General features: G+C 46.7%; 1 protein-coding gene across 1 annotated transcript in view; it reads left to right on the top strand.

The window, feature by feature from the left end:
- MEGF6 (multiple EGF like domains 6) overlaps positions 1-23,508 on the top strand; it is an 80,769-nt gene that overhangs the window by 13,031 nt on the left and 44,230 nt on the right. The window contains exons 2-5 of the mRNA XM_084821673.1: positions 3,180-3,302; positions 15,800-15,925; positions 18,657-18,779; positions 22,116-22,238. Of these exons, the coding sequence (XP_084677799.1) occupies positions 3,180-3,302; positions 15,800-15,925; positions 18,657-18,779; positions 22,116-22,238 (495 nt within the window). The remainder of the gene's footprint in view (positions 1-3,179; positions 3,303-15,799; positions 15,926-18,656; positions 18,780-22,115; positions 22,239-23,508) is intronic.

Raw genomic sequence — 23,508 nt, 5'->3', positions numbered from 1 at the left:
GTCATGGATGAGGGAGGTTTTCTGGGTAACAGACCTGGCATTGCAGAGCAGCAAACGAAGGCCAGACGATGGGGTCATGCCTCCCTCAGCCATCCTTTGGCTCTGGACAGGCCCGGAGCAGGGGACAGATACTACACATCTCTCCCTTGTTCCCCTTACCTGGCATGGCCTGCCTCTAGCGCTCCGCCAGCGCCTGCTGCCCAGCCTCGGTATCTTCTGGCCCCCAACACTCCCCCCACTGCCTCCATCAGGTGGACACATGCCCCCTCGCTCCCACCTATCAGGCAGGCTACCCACCCCTAAAACCACAACAAAATCCCCCAAGAAAAAGAGAACACACATACATACACATACACACACACACACACACACCAATTAAAAATCCCCTTAAAAATAATGCCAGGCCGGAGTCCACAGGGAAGGCCAGGTGGTGGTGGTGGTGGTGGTGGTGGTGCCGCCGCCGCTGCCGCCGCAGGCCCAGCAGCAGCAGGCGTGCCTCTTCCCCGGTGATGGTGGTGGCCTCTCCTGCAGGCCCTGGCTCTCCCAGGCCACCTCAGCCAGCCAGCTTATGTAGCCCCTCCAGGGAGGGCAGGTGGAGCAGCACAGCTGGCTCGGTACCTGGGGGCCTGGTCCTGCAGGGAGTGGCGGTCTGCCAGGCAGAAGTCTCCAGGGAAGGCCTGGTGGTGGTGGCAGCGGTGGTGGTGGTGGCGGCGACGTCAGCAGCAGCAGCAGCAGGCCCAGCAGCAGCAGGTGCGCCTCTTCCCCGGTGGTGGTGGCCTCTCCTAGCAGAACTGTGCAATTTCACACAGCCATTAAAGCAGATTACCATTTATTATTGCATTATCCCTGATCTTTTAAAAACTGGGATAAAGGTCAGGAAGCATGGGAGATGCCCTGGAGGCTGACGACATTGTGTGCAGGACCTTCAAACTTCCATGCATGTCCAATCACAAGCCTGCAATAAAAGCCTCGTGTAGAAATGTTCTCATTCACTGAGAACAAAAGGTCTGCCTCTACTGTGTTTTCTTTGTGGGTCTGCAAAACTGAGCCTGCTCAGTTTCAGTTGCATTGCCAACAGCGGCAGGAGCAGCACGAGCTTTGCATGGGGGAGTCACCTTCTGCATAAATGTAATGAGGAGCTTATCTCCCAGAGCAGTAAACAGAGCAGGGGTTTGAGCACTGTGGCTTGGTCAGAAGGTGATAGCAGTCAGCTGGGTGGCTGGCTGGTGAGCGGGGAGGGAGGGGACTGCTGCTCCCCCCACCCCCATCCAGAAGAAGATGGTGTTAGCAATTGGGCAGCAACCTATGGGAGAAGGTACTCCTTCAGTTAGACTAAGCCATTTAGGCTTTAAAGGTCAGCACCAACACTTTGAATTGGGCCTCGAAAATGACTGGAACCAGTGCAGTTGGACTGGACTGGAGTAATATGTTCAAAATGGCCAGTCCCAGTAAGCAGCGTTGCTGCCTGCCTGCCTGCCTGCCTGCCTGCCTGCCTTCCTTCCTTCCTTCCTTCCTTCCTTCCTCTCTCTCTCTTTCTCTTTCATCTCTAGATCCATCTATCCTGCAAAGGTATTTGGACAGCTTTTGGATTTGCTTAAAAATTTGGTTGAGTATCTGGGTATACAATTAATGTATATAAATCAGAATGGTTGGATATTAATTTAGAAAAAAGAGAGAGGAGGATCATATTACTAAAATGCATTAGTTTCCACTTAGAATTCTCCCATCAAATGTCTGGATATAAGGATTATACCTAACTTGGAAGGCTGCATGACTTATCACCATAATAAATCGTTATAAGAAATTAATACTGATCTTGAAGAATAGTCACAGAGCAAGACGTCTTGGGCTGTGAAATATCAACAGTTAAAATAAATGTACAGCCAAGAGTACATTTTAAATATTTGAATATTCCATTACAGGCAAAAGCAGTACTAGTAAATAAATAGGGAAAAATAATATCACAGTTTATGTGGCTGGAAAAAGGGCTAGAGTAGATTGATTGATTACATTTATATCCCGCCTTTTTTCTTCCTCAAGGAACCCAAGGCGGCTTACATTATCCTCCTCCTCTCCATTTTATCCTCACAACAACAACCCTGTGAGGTGGGTTGGGCTGAGAGTCTGTGACTGGCCCAAAGTCACCCAGTGAGCTTCCATGGCTAAGCGGGGACTAGAACCTGGATCTCCCAACTCCCAGTCCAACACTCTCGCCACTACACCACGCTGGCTCAAGTTAATGCTTGAGTTTTATATCATCCTATACATTCAAGAAGTTTAGTGCTCCCTTGCATCAAATAGCATTACATCGCTGCCATGCTGTGTATGTTACAATCATGGTTCATATAAGATAAACCAACATGGGACTTGCACCAGGGTTGAAAATAGCTGCATACTTTTTGAGTTGACTTGACAATGACTTTGGAACACTTGGGAAAGGCAAAAGTTGGTGACTAAGTTTGATCCACACATTATTGATTTATTCATTTGTTTATTGGTGAGATTGGTGTACTGCCCAACTGGCAAACGTCCTCAGTTGCAACTGGTAGTTTACAATAATAAAACCAAACAACGCCTACTGGGATAGGCGTCCGCCTCCGAACTCCGAACCTATCCAATGCAGGGCAGGAGAAGCACGGAGGGGATCATCCCCTCCACACTTCAGCCGATCCCCTCCGCGCTTCAGCCACCCTGCATTTGCGGCTAGACAGCTGATTTCGGCTGTCTAGCCACGGGAAGTCTGAGTGTGGGAAGCGGTGGCCGGATGATGCGTTGGAGAGTGCGGGACCATTCTGCATTGTCTAGAAGTCAGTGTGGGAGGGGGTGAAGGTCAGTTCTCAGGGAACTAACCTCAGAGCACGGGCTCCGGGGTCAGTTCCCGGGAACCAACCTAATGGCCGCCTAGCCACTGACTAGAGGCCATAGGATTGCGCCCTAGAAGTATCAAAGCAATACAATATTAAATATGAAAAGTATTAAGGAGTCTGGGTCAAATTCCTCAGTGTGATTTTGTTAATGCTGCAAGCGACTGCAGGTTACGTGAACCTTTTCCCACTGCTTCACTTTGGTGTGATGATTGGAAGCCATACTTCTGATGAGGAAGTGGCCAGGAGAAAATGCTGAGTTTAGCTCCTATCGTGCCCGCTGCTCTGACTGTTTCCATTTTGTGTCCCTTCCAGATGTTGATGAGTGCCAAGTTTACAATGGAGGCTGCCAGCACAGATGTGTGAACACTCCGGGGTCCTATTACTGTGAGTGCAAGCCAAGCTTTCGGCTACACGCAGACAGCAAGACATGTCTCGGTAAGTCGTGCATTTCAGGTGCAGCTCAGCTGCTCTTATTTGTAGCTTCAGACACAATGCACGCTGGGAATACAGTGCCAGCTGATGAGATTTGGCTCATTTTGATGAATGGTCTCCACTGAACAATGCTGTGCAATCTCTTTGGTTGCCTTTATTGACTAACCTGTTTAGTTATTAATAGAGGCACAAATGGCCTCTCAAAATTCTCCAGCCTATTTCTGGGCAGAGAAATTGGGGGGACAATTTCACCAAATTTCTCCTAGGGGAGGAGAAAATCTCCTGCGGTTTCTCACAGGTAGGGCTCACAAATGGCAGGGGTTGTAGCACACCTTCTTTCTCTTTCCGTAAGGGTTTTTGGTTCATTGTACATGGGGCCGTGGTGGCTTAGTGGTTAAGACGCTGAACTGCAGACTGGAAGGTCGGCAGGCCAGCAGTTCGAGACCCGAGTGCTGCGTGATGGAGTGAGCTCCCATCTTCAGTCCCATCTTCTGCCAACCTAGCAGTTCGAAAGCAAGAAATTGCAAGTAGATAAATAGGTGCTGCCTCGGCGGGAAAGGTAACAGCGTTCCGTGCGCCTCGGTGTTCAGTCATGCCGGCCACATTACCACGGAAGCGTCTTCGGACAGCGCCAGCTCTTCGGCTTAGAAACGGGGATGAGCACCGCACCCTAGAGTCGGACATGACTGGTTGGGGACACCTTTACCTTTACCTTTTACTGCTTCTATAGGTGGCAACAGCATCAACTCTGCTGAGGCTTCCACGTTTCTGAGGCAGAATTTTGAATTTCTTTTGGTGGTTCCAGCTGGTTCTGTGTGTCATCACATGGGGCAGACACATATAGATCCAAAGGCTCCCAGTTTGAGCCTTGGCAACTCCTGGAAAAAATCATAGCATATTTTTGGGCAGCTCCCAGTAATTTCAATGACACCTTTAAGGGAGAAACTCAAGCACTGTACTTCATGGGATGGGTGTCATTTTTGGATTTTCTTCCTCGGGTGCCAAAATGTCTTGGCCTAGGCCTAATAACCTAATAACCCCCCAATAATAATAGGGGGTGGGACCCGATGGTCTTATAAGCCCCTTCCAACCCTACTATTCCATGATTCTATTATTTTAATTTATTTAAATGTGTCTGTGTATCATCATCATTGTCACAGAGAGGAAGGCCAGGATCTCTTCTCGATCATCCCCAATTGCAGGACACGGAATAGTGGGCTGAAGTGACAGGAAGCCAGGCTGAACATCAGGAAAAACTTCCTGACTGTTAGAGCAAGGCAACAATGGAACCCATGACCTAGGGAGGTGGTGGGCTCTCCCACACTGGAGGCGTTCAAGACGAGGCTGGACAGCCACCTGTCAGGGATGCTTTAACTTGGACTCCTGCCTTGAGCAGGGGGCTGGACTCAATGGTCTTACAGGCCCCTTCCAACCCTACTATTCTATGATTCTATAATAAGAGCATGCTGTTCGACTCCCCGCCACCTCCCCGGACATTAGGGTATTTGCTGTAATGGAGCTTGCAGTCTTTCCATATACGTGCAGTATATGATTTATAAGGAAAAGAAACACCTCACTTCCCCCATAGCAGCTCAGCTGTAAAGCAAAACATGCATGTCCATGTCTTTTCTATGTCTGGAAAGTGGCGTGTGTCCCTTCATGCCTTTTAAGGCAGAAACAGATGCAATATATTTATTTACTGGAAGCCCATGGGGACGGTACACCACTCGAAGCAGACACGTTTCAAGAGAATATAAATCCGTTTTGATTGGAGAAGGAGCCCACTCCAGCCTGGTGCAGGGACACCACTCCAATTTTTCTTTAAATTAGCAGCCCGTTGTGCCACATCGAAAGCTACTTCTGGCGCGCACACACACACGTGCACGCACGCATATACACACGCGACTAGAGCAGTCCATTTCCAGTCTCTGTCAGTTTCACATCTGTTCCTTTATAAGTCTGTTGCATCCAGTTTCTACATCAATCTGCAATTTTTTTAAATTAAAAAAAACACACACAAAATGCATATGGAACGTCGTATTTAAAATTAAATACCTTTGAACGTATTTTCTCACAAAATGTCCATGGCTAACAGGGTTTTCTCTCAAAGTACGTATTTCTAAATGTCCTTTATCCTAAAACACACATTCTGCACATATTGTGATGCATTGTTTTGAGTTGAGCAGGCCTGGTCCGAGGCACTTTGCTGCCTCAAGCAAGCTGCCCCCCGCTTCTTTTTCTTTTGGCTGTTGCAGCTGGACCGCCGTTGCCTCTTCATACCCACCCTCCCACCCGACCTGCTTAAGCAGCCAGCTGGCTGTGCCTGCCTGCTCACTTGCTTCCTTGGTTGTGCGTGCATGCGCCTGGCTGCCACTCCCACCCAACAGCTGCTTCCACCTTGTGCCACAGCCGCGGGGCACCTAAAACAGACCGGCAGACCTATTGCCAGAGTTTCTGAACTACCGCGAGAGGGCCAGGACCTTTTGTGATAGTTCCGGGCCTCTCGCAAGTTCCGGGCCTCTCACGATGTTCAGCCAACATCTTCCGGAAGCCCTGTGGCTTGGGGACATGGCGGGAGTGGTGGGGTGGTGGGCAAGTGTGAGCAGGAATGAGTGGGCGGGCAGGTAGGGGGGGAGTGAGCGAGTGGGCGCTTCTTTGTCCAGCTGGCCACCTGCATGGCTGGCAGGACCAAGAAGCAGCAGCCCTTGGGAAGGGGGGAGAGTGGCACAATTCACCGCTCTTCCCATTCTGCACCCCCTGATGTGCCCACATCAGGCTGCTTCAGGGTAGGGCTGGCCCTGGAGTTGAGAACAGAAGCACACAATTCAGAGAAGTATAAAATCTGAAGGATAACTGTGTTCCAGTCTGGGAGATGCTGATCAGGTTGGTTCACTTTGAAATGCGGATTTGATTTGAATGCTTAAGTATAGAAACATAGAAGCATAGAACAGTAGGGTTGGAAGGGGCCTATAAGACCATCTAGTCCAACCCCCTGCTCAATGTAGGAATTTAAGTCAAAGCATCCCGGACAGATTGCTGTCCAGCCTCGTCTTGAATGCCTCCAGTGTGGGAGAGCCCACCACCTCCCTAGGGAATTGATTCCATTGTCATATTGCTCTAACAGTCAGGATGTTTTTCCTGATGTTCACCCGGAATCTGGCTTCCTGTCACTTGAGCCCATGTTTCCATGTCCTCCACTCTGAGATGATCGAGAAGAGATCGTGGCCTTCCTCTCTGGGACAACCTTTCAAGTCCTTGAAGAGCGCTATCCTATCTCCCCTCCATCTTCTCAAGGCTAAACATGCCCAGTTCTTTCAGCCTGTCCTCATAGGGCTTTGTTTCCAGTCCCCTGATCATCTTCGTTGCATCCCTAACAAAAAGCTTGCTATTGTTTTCCCTCTGCTGAACACTCCTATCAATAGATTGAGGCAGAGTAGCACCTGTAACTATGGTTTGTTAATCCAGATAAATCATATCAAATTATAGTTAACATCAACCATGGTCTGCAAAACCAGTCCAAACCCTGGTTTCAGATTCTGTGTTTCCTGTTGCTCAAAAACTGTCAAATTGAGCATTGCACCAGACCACAGTCAAACTTCTGTAAGTATGTGTGCCTTAAAGAGACACACACAGACACCTCCTGATTCAGTAAAGCTCCTATAAATGCTCAGATAACCATATTTTCCGACGGAAAACACATCACGTGTTCATCTCCTAATTATCAAGTGATCCGCAGGCATGCGTGAAGCTGCTCTTAGAGAACGTTCAGGTAACAGCTTTAACTTATAAAGGTGATGTTGTAATTGTGGTTCAGTGGTGTCCTCTGGCTTTCAAAGAATAGACATGATGTCATAGGAATGAACTCGAAACTGCTCTTCCAAGCACTGGCTGAGTCTGTTTATGTGGGGCGCATTCCCCATTTGGGACAGTGTGTGATGCACAAAGGAAGTGCCCACCTCAACTGATGCTTGGGGGAGCCGTTCCTCCATGTGCCAGCCAAATCTCTCTCGTTATGGATGGAGAAAGGTACTAATAGTACTGAGGAATGAATTCAGGTTGTGCATCACCCCCCAGCTCTGGCCAAGGAAGGCACTGTAGGAAGTCGGACAGGACAAATGTCACCCCTACTTAGTGCCAGACTTTTGCGGGACATGAAAGGAACTTGCATTTTGCAACTTTTATTTTCTCTTAAGGCCTTTTGTATCACTCAGCTCTATTGTGTAAATACCTGTAGTTGTGATTTGCATGCTTTAATTTACCAGTAAACTGTTGTGGTTAAACCCTGTGTCTAGAGTGTCAGACACTCCATGCCTACAGCCTAAACCCCAAGCTACTGGGAATGGGAAGGTAAAAGAAGGAAGGTTGGACTCTTAAGGAGAACATCAGAAGAGCCCTGCTGGATCAGACCAAGGGCCCATCTAGTCCAGCATTCTGTTCACACAGTGGCCAACCAGCTGTCGACCAAGAACCCACAAGCAGGGCACGAGCGCAACAGCACCCTGCCGCCCATGGTCCCCAGCAACAGCAAGGAGAAACTACAGCGATGCCAGGAAACACTAGGGAGGCACCATAGCATAGTAGCTAGAGCGCCTGGTTTTCATGCAGAAAGTCCCAGGTTCAATTCCTGGTGTCTCCAGGTAGGGTTGGGAAAGATGGCTGCCTGAAAAATCTAGACAGCCACTGCCAGTCAGTGTGGGAAATGTTGAGTTAGATGGACCAATCGTATGAGGTGGTATAAGGAAGTTCCGGTGGTGGAGGCAGTATAAGGCAGTTCCACACTTGGGTGTGGGCCTTGTCAACTGCCCAAAGATGCTGACCTCTGACACCTGCCTTACTCATGTTGTTCTGAACAGGTTACACAGCCGAAAGATCAGCCTGTTTTCAGCTCAACAGATTCTGTGGAGACTATGGGATTGCAGTCCGGCAGAGGCAGAAATGCAAAACAGATCAGTATATTGGACAAAGAATAAGGAGACACTAAGCAACACATATAAAGGAGATATGGGCTGAATCTACACATAGAAGTTATATCGTTATCATACCGTTATCATAACTATTGGTACACATGACACCGATGGGCAGCAATAGTTATGATAACGGTATAACTGCTACGTGTAGATTCAGCCTCAGCAGCAACTCCTATATTTTTTTCCCGCCTGAAGGAAAGTTAGCTGGGACATTTTTGCTTCAGCTGCCCCATAAATCACTCAGCCATTTTGAACACTAGAGCTTGGTTTAAAAACCTATTCAATAAGCATTCCAAAGAATAATATTCTTGGAGACCGGACAATCATAACTATTGGTACGCATGACACCAATGGGCAGCAATAGTTATGATAACGGTATGATAACGGTATAACTGCTACGTGTAGATCCAGCCATGGTTGTTGCACTCACAGCGTATTAATCAGCAGTGTTTTCTTCAGGTGTTGTGGTACAGAGGTTTCTTTGCATGCCACTCTTTGCAAAACACTTAGTTGTTCTGACTAATGGCAGCAGGCATGCCAGGGTTGGGGTGAGGAGGGGTCACTATGTAACTCTTCGGGGCCCGTGAATATGTGCCTCCTTTATGTTGCATTTCTGCCTGTGCATGAAAGGAGTTCATCCAGCCAGCTCTCCCTTTGTGTCAATAGAAACGGAGAGAAATGGAGAATTTGCTCTGACTCGATCTCTGAAATCACGTGACTTTAATTTAAAAAGTAAGATTCTTGACTGGTCTTCCAAGGCTGGATTGGGGAGAGACAGAAGACAGCTATGAAATTTTCCTAGAAGCAGATGCAGTGGTGATGAGAGATGTTTCCAGCCCAGAAGTTGGTCTAAGTCCAAAGTCAGAAGGACTCAAGATTGCATTTCCAGAGAACTCTAGCAGTCAGAGCAATAATGATGCAAATGTGACAGGGCTTTGTAAATTTGCTTTCCTTTCCTAATTTAGTTCTGTGGCAAAGCACTGGGTTTTTACTTGGTTTATTTTGGCACTTGTGCATAAAAATGAATTCATATAATGGGACATCTGGTTGTGGTGGTGGCAGGGAAAACAGTACTTGTATAGAAACCAGCTGAAAGGCAGGAGCATAGGAAGAAGGAGTGTAAAACAAGTAAATCACATCCCACTGGATTGTGAATAGGGATGTATGAGAATTTCATTTCAGTTTGCAAATCACTCAAAAATGCCCTGTCTGCAGTCCCAAACACAAATGCGAATGGGAGCGCATTTTCTCCGAAAATGTTCGCAAATTCCTGAACCTGCCTTCACGTTCACAAAACATGTATTTGCAAAATGTGCAGCTTTCTCACAATGCATAACTTTCTCAAAATGTGTGAATTTCCCAAAATGCATAAGTTTCCCCAAATTCACAACTTTCCCAGAATGCACAGATTTCTCAAAATGCGCAAATTTCTCAAAATACGCAAATTTCTCAGACTGCACAACTTTCTCAAAATGCGCAACTTTCTCAAAATGGGCGAATTTCCCAAAATGCTTAAGTTTCCCCAAATTCACAACTTTCCCAGAATGCACAGATTTCTCAAAATGCGCAAATTTCTCAAAATACAAATTTCTCAGAATGCACAACTTTCTTAAAGTGCACAACTTTCTCAAAATGTGCGAATTTCCCAAAATGCACAAGTTTCCCCAAATTCACAACTTTCCCAGAATGCACAGATTTCTCAAAATGCGCAAATTTCTCAGAATGCGCAACTTTCTCAGAATGCACAACTTTCTCAAAATGCGCAACTTTCTCAAAATGTGAACATTTCAAATCACCCATGCTTTAGTCTATGGGGGAAATTTTCAGAACTTTGGAAATTTGCACAAACTTGGGAATGGTTTATGCAATGCTCACGTTCGATTTTCCCATTTGCGCAAAATGAACAGCGATCACAAATGCAAATTGAGGACGGATGAGCTGCAAGCTGACATTTGGATTGTCTTGGCAGGCTTGAACGTTGCTCATTTGCCTATCCTTAATTGTAAACAAGTCCTCCCTAGCCTGATACTTTCTCTGAAAAATGATCCCTTCCTTACATTGGCTGAACAGCACTCGCAGCACTTTGAACCACAGGGAGGGAGGTTTCTGTTCTCTCTCCTTTCTCATGCTTTGCACATTTGAGACTAAATTACCTCCTTGATACTTAGTGTGCATGCATCCTACAGGAGGTGTTTTATTGGCTTTTTAGGCTGATGGGTGAGTTCTGCTTCCCTTCTCTAACATACAGATGAGGGAGAAATTCGTTTGGTTTGCATCTGAATATGTACCAACCTATTTTGCACTTCCTGAACTAAAATGCAAACTGGAATGCAATTATCTTTTGCTTTTCACACTCCTCCGAAGATTGCAATGCAGCTCTCTGACTAAATTTTTTAAAAAAAGAAAATGCACAAAAATGCATAGATTGGGAGAATTGTATACACAAACATGTACATTAGGGAAAACAACATCCAAAAAGGTGTATACTAGGGGAAATTGCTTGCAAAGGATGTGCACATTTAAAATACTGCATACAAAGTGGATGCAAAAATACCGATGCAATAATGGGGCTGAATGAACTTGTTGAAAAAGGTATGAATATTATACAAAGCAAAGCAGAGAGATTCATCTATTCGTACTCTAAAGTATACCTCGCTCCAAATCCAGCAGCGAGTTTCTCCCCTCCCGTCCGCTCCCCTCCAGAGATTTCTGGATGAGACAGATTATCTAGATTTATTTCAAACTGGCTTCAGGCCTGATTATGGGACAGAGACTGCTTTGGTTACCATGGTAGATACACCAGGAACTGGACAGGGAGAGGGTTCCCTATTAGTTCTGCTGGGCCTTTTGGTGGCTTTCGATACCATTGACCATGGTCTCCTTCTGAGGCATCTGTCTGAGATGGGACTGGGAGGCACTGTTTATTATTTATTTATTTATTATTAAATTTATTAATCGCCCATCTGGCTGGTCACCCAGCCACTCTGGGCGATGTACAACATACCATAAAACAATTTAAAGCAATAAAATTCTACCATAATTTTTTTTAAAAAATACCCTGTTCTATAGTAGCTCCAGTTCCTCTTAGAGGGGTGATCTCAGAAGCTGGTGCTGGGGGATTCCTGTTCGACACCATGGCCTGTTGGCCTGTGGTGTCCGTCTGGGTTCCATTTTATCCTCTTTTGGTGGCTTTCGATACCATTGACCATGGTATCCTTCTGAGGCATCTGTCTGAGATGGGACTGGGAGGCACTGTTCTATAGTAGCTCCAGTTCCCCTTGGAGGGGTGATCTCAGAAGCTGGTGCTGGGGGATTCCTGTTCGACACCATGGCCTGTTGGCCTGTGGTGTCCGTCTTGGGTTCCATTTTATCCTCTTTTGGTGGCTTTCGATACCATTGACCATGGTATCCTTCTGAGGCATCTGTCTGAGATGGGACTGGGAGGCACTGTTCTATAGTAGCTCCAGTTCCTCTTGGAGGGGTGATCTCAGAAGCTGGTGCTGGGGGATTCCTGTTCGACACCATGGCCTGTTGGCCTGTGGTGTCCGTCTGGGTTCCATTTTATCCTCTCTATAATGGGGTTCTTTACCACTTTTGTCACCAGTGTTGTGTCCAAGGCCTGGGTATCCTGGAAGTCAGAATCTAGATGCACACGAAGTTTAGAAGACGTAGCATTTATGTCAGTATTCCTTCCTTGCAGACAGCCGCAGGCAGACTGGTCCTTGCCTTGCCAATCTAGTACAAATCCTGCGGCAGACTCTCTGTACTTAGTCCAGGACATTCAGAAATGTTGGCCTGGCTCAAGGAATGGACTTACCACAAACACTACCCCACCGTGCCTAAGAGAGAAAGAGAGAGATGTACAAAAGGGATTTCGACCGGACAGTGTCTCTGTAGTTTGAGTTGTAGGGATCTATGTGCTCCCAGCTTCTCAGCACTGGATTTGACAGCTCACGCATACGTATACGCATATGCACGCATATACACACACGACTAGAGCAGTCCATTTCCAGTCTCTGTCAGTTTCACATCTGCTCCTTTATAAGTCTGTTGCATCCAGTTTCTAGATTTGCCTTGCCAATCTAGTACAAATCCTGCGGCAGACTCTCTGTACTTAGTCCAGGACATTCAGAAATGTTGGCCTGGCTCAAGGAACGGACTTACCACAAACACTACCCCACTGTGCCTAAGAGAGAAAGAGAGAGATGTACAAAAGGGATTTCGACCGGACAATGTCTCTGTAGTTTGAGTTGTAGGGATCTGTGTGCTCCCAGCTTCTCAGCACTGGATTTGACAGCCCAACTTGCTGCTTTGAATAGCGACTGGACTGACAAACGTTCTGTGTGTGTGTGTGTGTGTGTGTGTGTTTCTGGAGGAAACTGGGCCATAATTAAAGCAAGACTTCTTTTGCCTTTTTAATTGTATGCTGGGGACAGCATCTTGGCATTAAGACGGTCCTTCTTGAAAGAGAGTTTAAAAGAAAGAAGCAGTTTTGCAATTAAGCTTCTGCCAAGATGAAATCAAGTTGAACTCCTGGTCTTAAGGAATGTAGAAGTATACAAGACATGTTGAATAGACAGGGCTGCAAGCCCCTCATATTGCTACAAATGTGCATATGGTCTTACGTCTTGCCAGAGAATGAGTTCTGGTTCTTATTACTTGTCCTAACCTGGAATGTACTCAGTATGATGAATGCAAACAGAACAGTTGGACTTCGCAGTCAGCATGTACGGTAGGAAAATTTACGCGGTTCAAATGGGGTTATTCATTGGTGGGGGACTTTATGTTGTGAGCACACGAGCTGAATTTTGGGATGTTCCAAGGGAATTCAGTGGGTGAACAGTTGAGTAAGGTATCTTGAACGATCCCACTGTCCTCAAGTTAAGCACAAAAATGTACCAGTGTAGAATTTGGCATCATTTTATAAATAAGTTTCTGGTCCTCATGAGCACTTGAAACTGCTATTTGTATTTTATTTGCTTGTCTGTTTACTAATGGCCCTGCAGATGTTGTTGGACTGCAACGCTCAGCAGACCAACCCGGCATAGCCTGTGGTGAGTCCAACAACATCTGCAGGGCCCCACATTGCCCGCCCCTAATCTAAAGGCACACAGGCAGCTCACCTCCTGCAGTTCCATCCCCATCAGGGGGAAGGGACTCTGAGGCAGAGGCTGAGCAACCTGCTGGCCCCCAGGAGTGTCATCACCTCTAGTGACAGGCCAGTAGGGCTCCAGCAAGAAGGAGTGCTCGCTTGCGAAGAAGGACTCCTCAGGAGTAGGGCTCTGCATAGTGAGCTCTGATTACTGCAGCTGAGCTCTGGGTGGGGCTGAGCAGGCTTTGGGGTGAAAAGCCTTCACTGTAGACCTAGCCAGTGTTGGAACAACATCGTTCCTCAGCTCCTGTGCCTTGTACCTTGCTTTCTGGACCTTGGCTTGTGATTGACCTTCTGTGCTGCTGACCCTTGGACTCCTGTTTGACTCTGACTCTGGACTGTGTACAATGTACTGCTTAACTGTGCTTTGACCTTTGCTTGTATCTGGACCGCTCCTGTCTTTGCTTGATCCCACACTGGACTGGAACATTTGTGCATGACCTTTTGCTTGCTTTGTTGCTTTGCCTTTTGGATTGCCCCATAATTTGCTTCAGCTCAGAGTCTGCTGCAGCCAATGCAGGACAACCCACAGGACTCTGTAATCTGGCCCACAAAACCTTTGCTGGTGAACAATGTCCCCTTTTAAAAACCCACTCCTCTTTGATCTGTCCTCCCCCATCTCTTTTTCCCTGGTGTTTTCATGGGGGTAGGCAGGTGGTTGGCTTACTGGAATGCTGTCTCCATGCTTTTCTCTGGTGTGCACTGAAGAAGGCTTGAGGGAGACAGGAGCAGACAAAGGGAACATCAGGGCCTGCTCCAGTTCGACTCCCCCTGCCCCGCAGGGCTAACTGACATCCATGGCCCTGCGGGGAAGACATGCGCTTGATCTCGACTGATCTCAGAAGCTAAGCAGGGTCAGCCCTGGTTAGTACTTGGATGGGAGACTGCCTGGGAATCAGGCTTCCTGCACTGAGTAGGGGGTTGGACTTGATGGTCTTGTAGGCCCCTCCCAACCCTATGTTTCTATGATTCCTAAGAAGGAGTGAGGGAGACAGGACAGGCAAAGGGAACGTCAGGGCCTGCTCCAGGTGGGCTCCCCCTCCTTCAGGAGATGAGAGGAGGGAGCAGGGCCATCCCACCAGCCCTGCTGACAGTCTATGTAATTCCCGCCCCTCTTCCCTCCCCATCGCCTTTTCCTTTTGTGTCGTCTCTTTTTTAGGTTGTAAGCCTGAGGGCAGACTGTCTTCTTTGTTCATGGAGTGTAATCCACTCCGGGAGCCTTTTTTGGCTGAGGAGTGGGACAGAAATACTATAAAATAAATAAATGATCTATAGGATTCCATCACTTTGATCAGGTGCCCCGTCCAACAGTCAGCCAATGTTGAGTGGTATCCTCATGGGTCGCTTACCTGAGTTGGGCTTAGGAGGCACAGTGTGACAGTGGCTCCCGTTCTTCCTGAAGGAGCGGTCTAACAAGGCTGTTGTTGTTGTTCAGTCGTTCAGTCGTGTCCGACTCTTCGTGACCCCACGGACCACAGCACGCCAGGCCTTCCTGTCCTGCGCTCTCTCCCGAAGCATGCTCAAGTCCATATTCATTGCATCGGTGATGCTATCTAGCCATCTCATTCCTCTGCCACCCCCCTCTCCTTTTGCCTTCAGTCTTTCCCAGCATCAGGGTCTTTTCCAGAGGGACTATTACTCCACCTCATGGCTATTGGCTTATGTGGTGCTCCAGGGTTCTGTCCTCCCCATGCTGATTAATACCTACCTGAAACCACTGGGGGAAGACATCTGAAAGTTTGGGCTGAGGTGTCATCAATATGTAGATGACCCTCACTCTACCTGTCATTTCCATCTTCTCATCCCAGGGAGACTGCAGAACTCTTGAACCTGTGTCTGGGTGTACTTTCTATCATCTGTCCTGAATGAGCCACTTGCTCCTGGTTCCACGTGGACCTATGGCCCGGTTGGAGTCCACCAGGAAGAGAGCCTTCAGCGTGGTGGCCCCCTTCCTGTAGAACTCCCTGCCTTCAGAGGTCAGGCAGGCGCCAATGTTGTGTTGCTCCCAGAGCCTCCTGAAGACATTTTTATTTCGAGAGGCTTTCCCTGAGTGACCAACCGCGGTTTCACGTTCAGAATCTGTTCTTTCAAAATGTTTTAATTGTTTTAATTATGCGGTTTTATTCTTTTACCTTGTTGTTCACCGCTCTGAAATCTTTGATGTGGAGTGGTATGTAAATACTGTAAATAAATACATTAAAATAAATAAATATGCTTCCAAGCACACTGATTTGGGACAGGCAAAAGCAAGTACCTGTGCATACCTTGAATTTTGCAGCTTTGCTCCTTGGAAAGGAGTTGCAGCTCCTTTCCAAGGAGAAATACATTCTCATATGTATTTCTCCTTGGCTAATCATGTCGTTCTCATCTTTTTTTCCCAGCCATCAACACCTGCACTGTCAACAATGGCGGATGCGAACATGACTGTGTGCAGCTCACTCGGACACAACATCAGTGCCGTTGCTGGAAAAATTACCAGCTAAAGGAGGATGGCAAACATTGCGTTGGTGAGTTTGTCCATTACGTTATGTCAGTGGTGTACATTTAAAAATCACACCATGCAATATAAAAATAGGTCTTTTTAGGTCTTCGGCTGGTGCTGTGAAGATCATAACATAAGCACCAGGCCAGACTTTCTGCAAGGGGCATTCTGAAACTGGGGTGTCACCCGTGAAAAGACCCTCTCTTCAGTAGCGGCCTGCCTCACCTCATTCAGCAGAGGCGCTTGGATGCTGAATTTCTATGGAAAAAATTACAGTCTTCAAATCTCTGTTGCAATCCAAAATGTTAAGGGAGCAATCCTATGGCCGCTATGGCCATAGGATATGTGGTTTTCTGGGAAATGACCTCAGAGCCCATGATCCCAGGTTGGTTCCCAGAGAACTGACCTTCTCCCCCTCCTGTGCTGCCTCAGGGGCAGCACAGAACAGCCTCGCACTCCAAAGAGGAGTGCGGAGCAGCCAAAATGGGGCATTCTGGGGGGCATTCCAGGGCAGGGAAGGCAGAAATGCCGGTACGACATATCCTATGAGTTGTCCGGCAGCCTCCCCCCCTGCTCTGCCTTCCTACGGCTAGATAGCCAAAATCGGCTGTCTAGCCACAAATGCAGGGCAGGAGAAGTGTGGAGGGAACGATCCCCTCTGTGCTTCTCCTGCCCTGCATTGGATAGGAGGTCACCTCCAAATTCGGAGGCGGCCACCTATTCCCATAGGATTGCACCCTAAATGATTATAGAGTCCATGGTTTTGCAATGAACATGATACGTGTGTGCATGCTTGCATGAGAGAGAGAGAGAGAAAGAGAGAGGGAGGGAGGGAGGGAGGGAGGGAGGGAAAGTGTATGAGAGACAGTCAGACAAAGGGCGTCTCTACATGAGCAATTTATTGCACACTCGTGGTTAGCCACTCATGGAAGTTTGTGGGTCCTTTACGTGGCAATGTCAACCTGCAGGACACCTCTTGCACTTTTCCCTATTTATCCCACTTTCAAAAAGATCGGAGATAAGCTGGAATTTAAAAAACGAGATATCGCCAGTGTGCAATGCTGGCATAGGGCTATAATTCAGCCACTGGATGGTGCTGTTTCATTGAAAATATGGAAAGGCTACCGAGAAAAGGCGTTTTCAATTCCACGTCACGTGTTCGTTGTCTAAAGGAGTCCATCCTAATTGCGCCACGGAAAGGGAAGCAGAAAGCCCTGGTAAGGCTGTGGGATTTTCCATAATGTAGAGAAGCCCAAAGAGACGCTGTTCACATTTGGTGATCAACAGCTATTAGCCATAAGAAGCTGCTTTGTATATGGTCAAGTTTTTTGTCCATCTCACCTGGTATTGTTTACTCTGACTGGCAGCAGCTCTCCAGGGTCTCAGGCAGAGATTGGTCTTTCCCATCACTTGCTAAATGATCCTTCTAACCAGAGACTGAACCAAAGTCCTTCTGCATGTAAAGCATACCAACTATGATCCTACCTGAACAAACATAGCCTTATCCATGCTCCAGTAACCTCCTTTTTGCAATGCATTCTATGTGGGGCTGCCTTTGAAAATGGTCCATACACTTCCATTCATCCAAAATAAGGCAGCTAGACCGCTAATTGGGACTGGCTACATGCCCCAAATGTGGTGAGGTGGGTGGCTACAAGAGAGGACATTTTCAGTGGTGGCACCCTGTTTGTGGAATGCCCTCTCCAGAGCGGCTTGCCTGGAGCCTGCATTATGTTTTCCAGGTCAACCTTTTTATTTTCCTAAGTTTTAAGAACTGTTTTTAGTGTGTTTAGTACTTTATTCTGCTACTGGTTTTAATTTGGTTTCATGTGCTGGAATTGTTTTATTCTTTGCTGCTGGGTTTATCTTGGTTGCATTCTGTGCTGTTTCTGTTTTTTTGGGGGGGATCATGTTTGCATTTTGTGTTTTTAATATATTACACATTGCTCAGAGAACGTCAATTATTGGGCAGTTCGGAAGCACAGCAAATAAATAAGCATCGTTCCCAAGATTGCGTTGCAGCCCTTAGCATTGTGCCCTGGACCGGAAGCATGCATGTGCCACATGTGCACATCAGGGGAAGGGCCTATGCGTGGATTGTGCGGCTTCGTGGCTGGGGCAGAGTTAGCGTCAGAAGTCAGTGTTGTCAGGCACCTGCCAAGGTTCATGACCCAGGAGAGGGCCCGGTGTCGACCCCAGAGTTTCCTGGCCTTGCTGCTAGTTTTCCTTGCTGCTGTTGTCCATTCACCTGCTCTCTCTGAATGGATGAGCAGTGAGAAAAACAAAGAGAAGCCGCTGTACTACCTCTGTATGCATTGTCCTCTCCCTCTGGGAGCTGGTACATGTTGGGTCCAGAGGAATAGGTACCATTAACAGTAATGAAGAGGGTGCGGTGGATGCTATGTAGGAAGAAGACCACTGAAAGCGTGTTGTCCGAGGGCCCCCAAAACGGTTACTTCAGAATCATTGATTGATTGATAGATTGATTGTATTTATATCCCGCCTTTGTTCCTCTTGCAAGGAACCCAAGGTGGCTTACATTATCTTCCTCCTCTCTGTTTTATCCGCACAACAACAACCTTGTGAGCTAGGTTGGGCTGAGAGTCTGTGACTGGCCCAAAATCACCCAGTGAGCTTCCATGGCCAAGTGGGGACTAGAACCCGGGGATCTCCCTGCTCCCAGTCTGTCACTCTTACCACTACACCACACTGTCTCCAAATTTCCAAATTACTTGTTGTTTCCTTTGTTTTCCCAGTGAGAAACCCATGTGCCAATAGGAATGGAGGCTGCATGCACAAGTGCCAGAATCGCCACGGGGTGGCACATTGTGAATGCCACCCTGGATACAGACTGGCGAATATGAAGAAAGCATGTGAAGGTATGGACTGGACCATGAGCCCGCCTCCATCCCCCATAAATGCCGTGCTAATCTCCATGGATGCTACAATTAGGTATTCCATTTAGAAGGATGGTAAATGAGCTTTTGGCTGACCAGGTAGATAACACTTGCAAAAACATCCCAGTTACTTCTAGGGATGTTGGGGAAATCCGCAACGGAACCAAATGAGTTTGGATTTTCATGAATCCGACTTGTGGTTCCCCCAGCAGACCGGCTTCTGCCCTTTTGGCGGATTCTGCAGACCTGCAGAGCGGTTTTCTAACTTTCCCAAATTTTGCGCAAATTTTGTCCTAAAAAAGTGCATCGTTTTTAAACAGCCAAAATGTGCATTTCCCCTAAAGGCTAAAGCATGCAAATGTGTGTTTGGGGGGAATTTGTGCATATTCGGGAACAACTGCAAAAAAATCCAATTGCAGCGATGGGCGGATGATGGGATGAAAGGCTTCTGACAATCCATGAAACACAGACGGAACAGATTTTACACTATCTGTACATCCCTAGTTACTTCTTATAGTTGCAAAATGGAGCCCTTTGCAGTGTTTTAAAGATGTTTTAAGATCCCTCAAAACCCAACTCTGTGCATAGATAAAATTATACAAGTACAAGAGAGAGATTCAGTAGGATGTTGGGAGTGACATGAGATTCTGTGGTAATGGGAAGAAGATGGTGGAAGAAGAAAAGCAGTTACACCCAGAGGAGGGTGACAAAGATGGTGAGGGCCTGGGATCAAGTCTTATGAGGAAAGACTGAAGGAGCTGGAGATGTTTGGGCCAGAGAAGAGATGATTGAGAGACAATATGATAGCCATCTTCAGATAGATCAACGTCTATGTAGATGATGGACCAAATTTGTTTCCTGTTGTTCAGAGGGCAGAACTCAAACCAATGAGTTCAAAATTACAACAAAAAGGATTTTGACTAAACATTAGGAAGAACTTTTTTGACTAATGATTAGGAAGACTAAATGTTAGGAAGAACAGTACAAGCTGTTCGACAGTAGAACAGAGTGCCTCAGAAGAAGGAGGATTCTCCTTCATTAGGGGTGCAATCCTATGCATGCCTTGATGGCTGGGGAATGCTGGGAGTTGTAGGCCTTTTCTCCGTCTAAACAAGCATAGGATTGCGCCTTTAAGGTCTCTAAGGAGAAGCTAGATGGCCATCTATTAGAGGTGCTGGAGTAGTACGGATCCTGCATCAGCAGTAGGCTGGACGAGATGACCTTTGAGGTCCTTTCCAACTTCACTTCTAGCGCTCCGCCATCCAGATTTAAAACCCATGGGACTGGGAACAAGAGAGGGTTTTTACCTCTGGATGGAGAATGAGTGGGTTCCCTGACCACTCCGCTTTTCTTCTCTCTGTGTCTTGGCCATGTTCTTTTTAAAAATAACAAAGCATGGAGAATGTGGCTCAATGGCTTCTAGTCACAATGGCTATATATTACCTCAAGTATCAAAGGCAGTATGCCTTTCAATACCAGTTGCTGGGGAACACTAGAAGTAAGGTGCTATTGCACTCGTGTCCTGCTTGTGGTCTTCTCATAGGCATCTGGTTGGCAACTGTGGGAACAAAATTCTGCTTGTCTGATCCAGCACGGTTCTTCTTATGTCCTTAAGTGATAGTGACCAAAGCCAATGCTATATGGTAGGGGCTGGGAACATCCTCCCCACGCCCACTGGGGTGCACTAGCACTCCCCAATACCCATCCCCAGTGTGCCTGTGAGGCCACGTTTTCCTACCTCTATTAATATTGGTCTTTAATAGAGCTGGGAAAAGGGTGCCCTGCTAAAACAGCTTAATGGGGGAAACCCACCTCACACCAAGGACCTTTGGGCCAACAGAGTCCATGGTGGTGGGCTTTCACCCTCCTCCAGCAGCTTTTTGGAAGGGGGCCCTTTCCCCCACCTCTATCAAAGAATGATATTTCTCCATTGACTTTAATAGAAGTGGAGACAAAAATAGCTTGCCAAAAAATGGCTGCGCGGGGGAAGGGGGGGCAGGAACAGTGAAGGGGACAAGAACAGTGAGAATCCAGAGATGGGGCTTCCTCCACATTTTACCTCAAATAGCAAGTTGTGGTGGTGCCTGGGACACTTTCTCAAAATATCAAATGTGCCCACAGGCCCAAAATGGTTGCCTGCCCTTGGTTGCAAGCGTATTACGTCTGCACAGGTATTGCATATCACTTATTGCATTAGCCCTGTTCAGGCATTCAGATCAGACATTCATCGAATGCGTGCAAGGACAGGGTGGCACACTCCACCCCTCCTCTTAGATGCGTCAGTACAACACATGAACAGAGTCACCGCTGCATGCGGCCCTCCCCACATGCCCAGGAACCGGTTTGGTGGCAGGGCTCCCAGTCCTGTGGACAGAGCTCCTTGTTTATGAAACCGTATACGCACAGGGCCTACCACTCACCTGATAGGTGTTCATTAAACAATGACGTGGCTGCAAAACAGTCAAATGCTCTTTTGCGCTGCATTAATAGAAGCATCACTTCCAAGACCCGGGAAGTACTAGTTCCCTTCTACTCAGCACTGATTAGGCCTCATCTTGAGTACTGTGTCCAGTTCTGGGCACCACACTTTAAGAGGGATGCGGACAAACTGGAGAGAGTTCCAAGGAGGGCAACAAAGATGATCAGGGGACTGGGAACAAAGCCCTATGGAGAGACTGAATGAACTGGGCATGTTTGGCCTTGAGATGAGAAGACCGGGGGGAGATAGGATAGCGCTCTTCAGGTACTTGAAAGGTTGTCACAGAGAGGAAGGCCAGGATCTCTTCTTGATCATCCCAGAGTGCAGGACACAGAATAATGGGCTCAAGTGACAGGAAGCCAGTTTCCAGCTGAACATCAGGAAAAATGTCCTGACTGTTAGAGCAAGGCGACAATGGAACCAACTACCCAGGGATGGCGGGCTCTCCCACACTGGAGGCATTCAGGATGAAGCTGGACAGCTACCTGTCACGGCTGTCAGGGATGCTTTGACTTGGATTCCTGCATTGAGCAGGGGGTTGGGCTCGATGGCCTTGTAGGCCCCTTCCAACCCTACTCTTCTATGATTCCATGGTTCTATGATAAACATACACCCATAATGCCTGAACAGGGCTGACATTGCAGGGGAAATGTGAGCTGGGCAACCCAGCCTTTGCGTGAGAAATGGCGGCAGTTTTGCAGTTGGCCATGCCAAGGTCAACAGCACCTACCGCTCAGCTAAGATGGGGGCAACTCCTCGGAGGAAGCATGGGCTGCAAGCATTATGAGATACATACATGCAGTGACTTGACTCCACATTCATTTGCTCCCCTCCTCCAGATATAAATGAATGCGTGACCGGGATGGCCATGTGTGTGCATCTGTGCCTTAACACCCGCGGCTCCTTTAAATGCACTTGTAACCCAGGGTATGAGATGGGATCAGATGGCAAGCAATGTTACCGTGAGTATCCATCTCAACATGCTTCTCTCTGGCGAAAATACAAGAAATGATGCTGAAGTAAGCCATTCATCTTGCAAAAAGTAGACTTGTTCTTTTCATGGCCGGTGCTACATTTCGGCAACTGTTTCAGTGGCAGGGAAAGGGAGGGGATAGAATATTTATTTATTTTAGTTGTTTAGAACGTTTGTATACCACTCCCCATCTAAAATAGATTCCAGAGCAGTGAAGCTAAGAGGTACAATAGGAAATATGTATATATAATCATTCATATATATGAATGATTAAACACCATATTAAAATTATTAAAAACAGAATGCCAATAAAAGCCGTGGCTGCTCATTTAAGGAATGCTTCCTGGAACAGCACTGTTTTCAGGAGGCGCTGGAAGCAATGCAGGGTTGCGCCTACCCTACGTATCCAGCCTGATTTTAATCTGGACCATCATCTTGGGGCTGTTATGCTGTTTTATCTGCTGATTGATCAAATTTGCTTTGAACAAATAGATACCTTCCTGGATTTTATGCTGTTTTAACTTGAATCCATCCATCCATCCATCCATCCAATCTATATAATCCATCATCTACCTATCTGATTTACATCTTGGCTTTCCACCAAAAATGACATGTAAGCCAGCTAACAATAATAAAATAATCTGAAGTATTATTGAGCTGGGGGAGCGGGCAGTGTAAACTTTTAAAATACAAATATGCATATACAGTTATTGACAACAATATTACAATTTGTTTTTTTACAAGTTTACAATTTGTGAACTATTTCTAAACGATTATAATTACTATTTACTATGCTATTACTATTTACTGTTACTATTTACTATTTGTAAACTTGTTTACAATTTGTAAACTTTTAAAATATAAATATGCATATACAGTTGTTGACAACAATATTACAATTTGTTCTTTACAGTTTTACACGTTTACAAGTTTACAATTTGTAAACTACTTGTAAACTATTATTATTACTGTTTATTACGATTACTACTTACTCTACTATTACTATTTACTATTACTATTTGTAAATTTGTTCACAATTTGTAAAAGTTTAAAATGCAAATATGCATATGCAGTTATTGACAACAATATTGCAATTTGTTCTTTAGGTAGCACTGATACAATATCGTGTTTTAGTCGTAATACCAATGTCAAATGACATATTGTCCATGTATGTGTATATATACCAGCCTATCCCCATCCTGGTGCCCTCCACATGTTTTGGACTACAACTCCCCAGCATTCCTAATAATTAGCTGTGC

Source organism: Heloderma suspectum, chromosome 15 (assembly GCF_057233095.1).
Source record: "Heloderma suspectum isolate Gila_16-S chromosome 15, 16-S_ref, whole genome shotgun sequence".
NCBI classification, from domain to species: Eukaryota; Metazoa; Chordata; class Lepidosauria; order Squamata; family Helodermatidae; genus Heloderma; species Heloderma suspectum.
The sequence above is the reverse complement of the archived record's forward strand: the minus strand, read 5'-3'. Positions and strand labels throughout refer to the sequence as shown.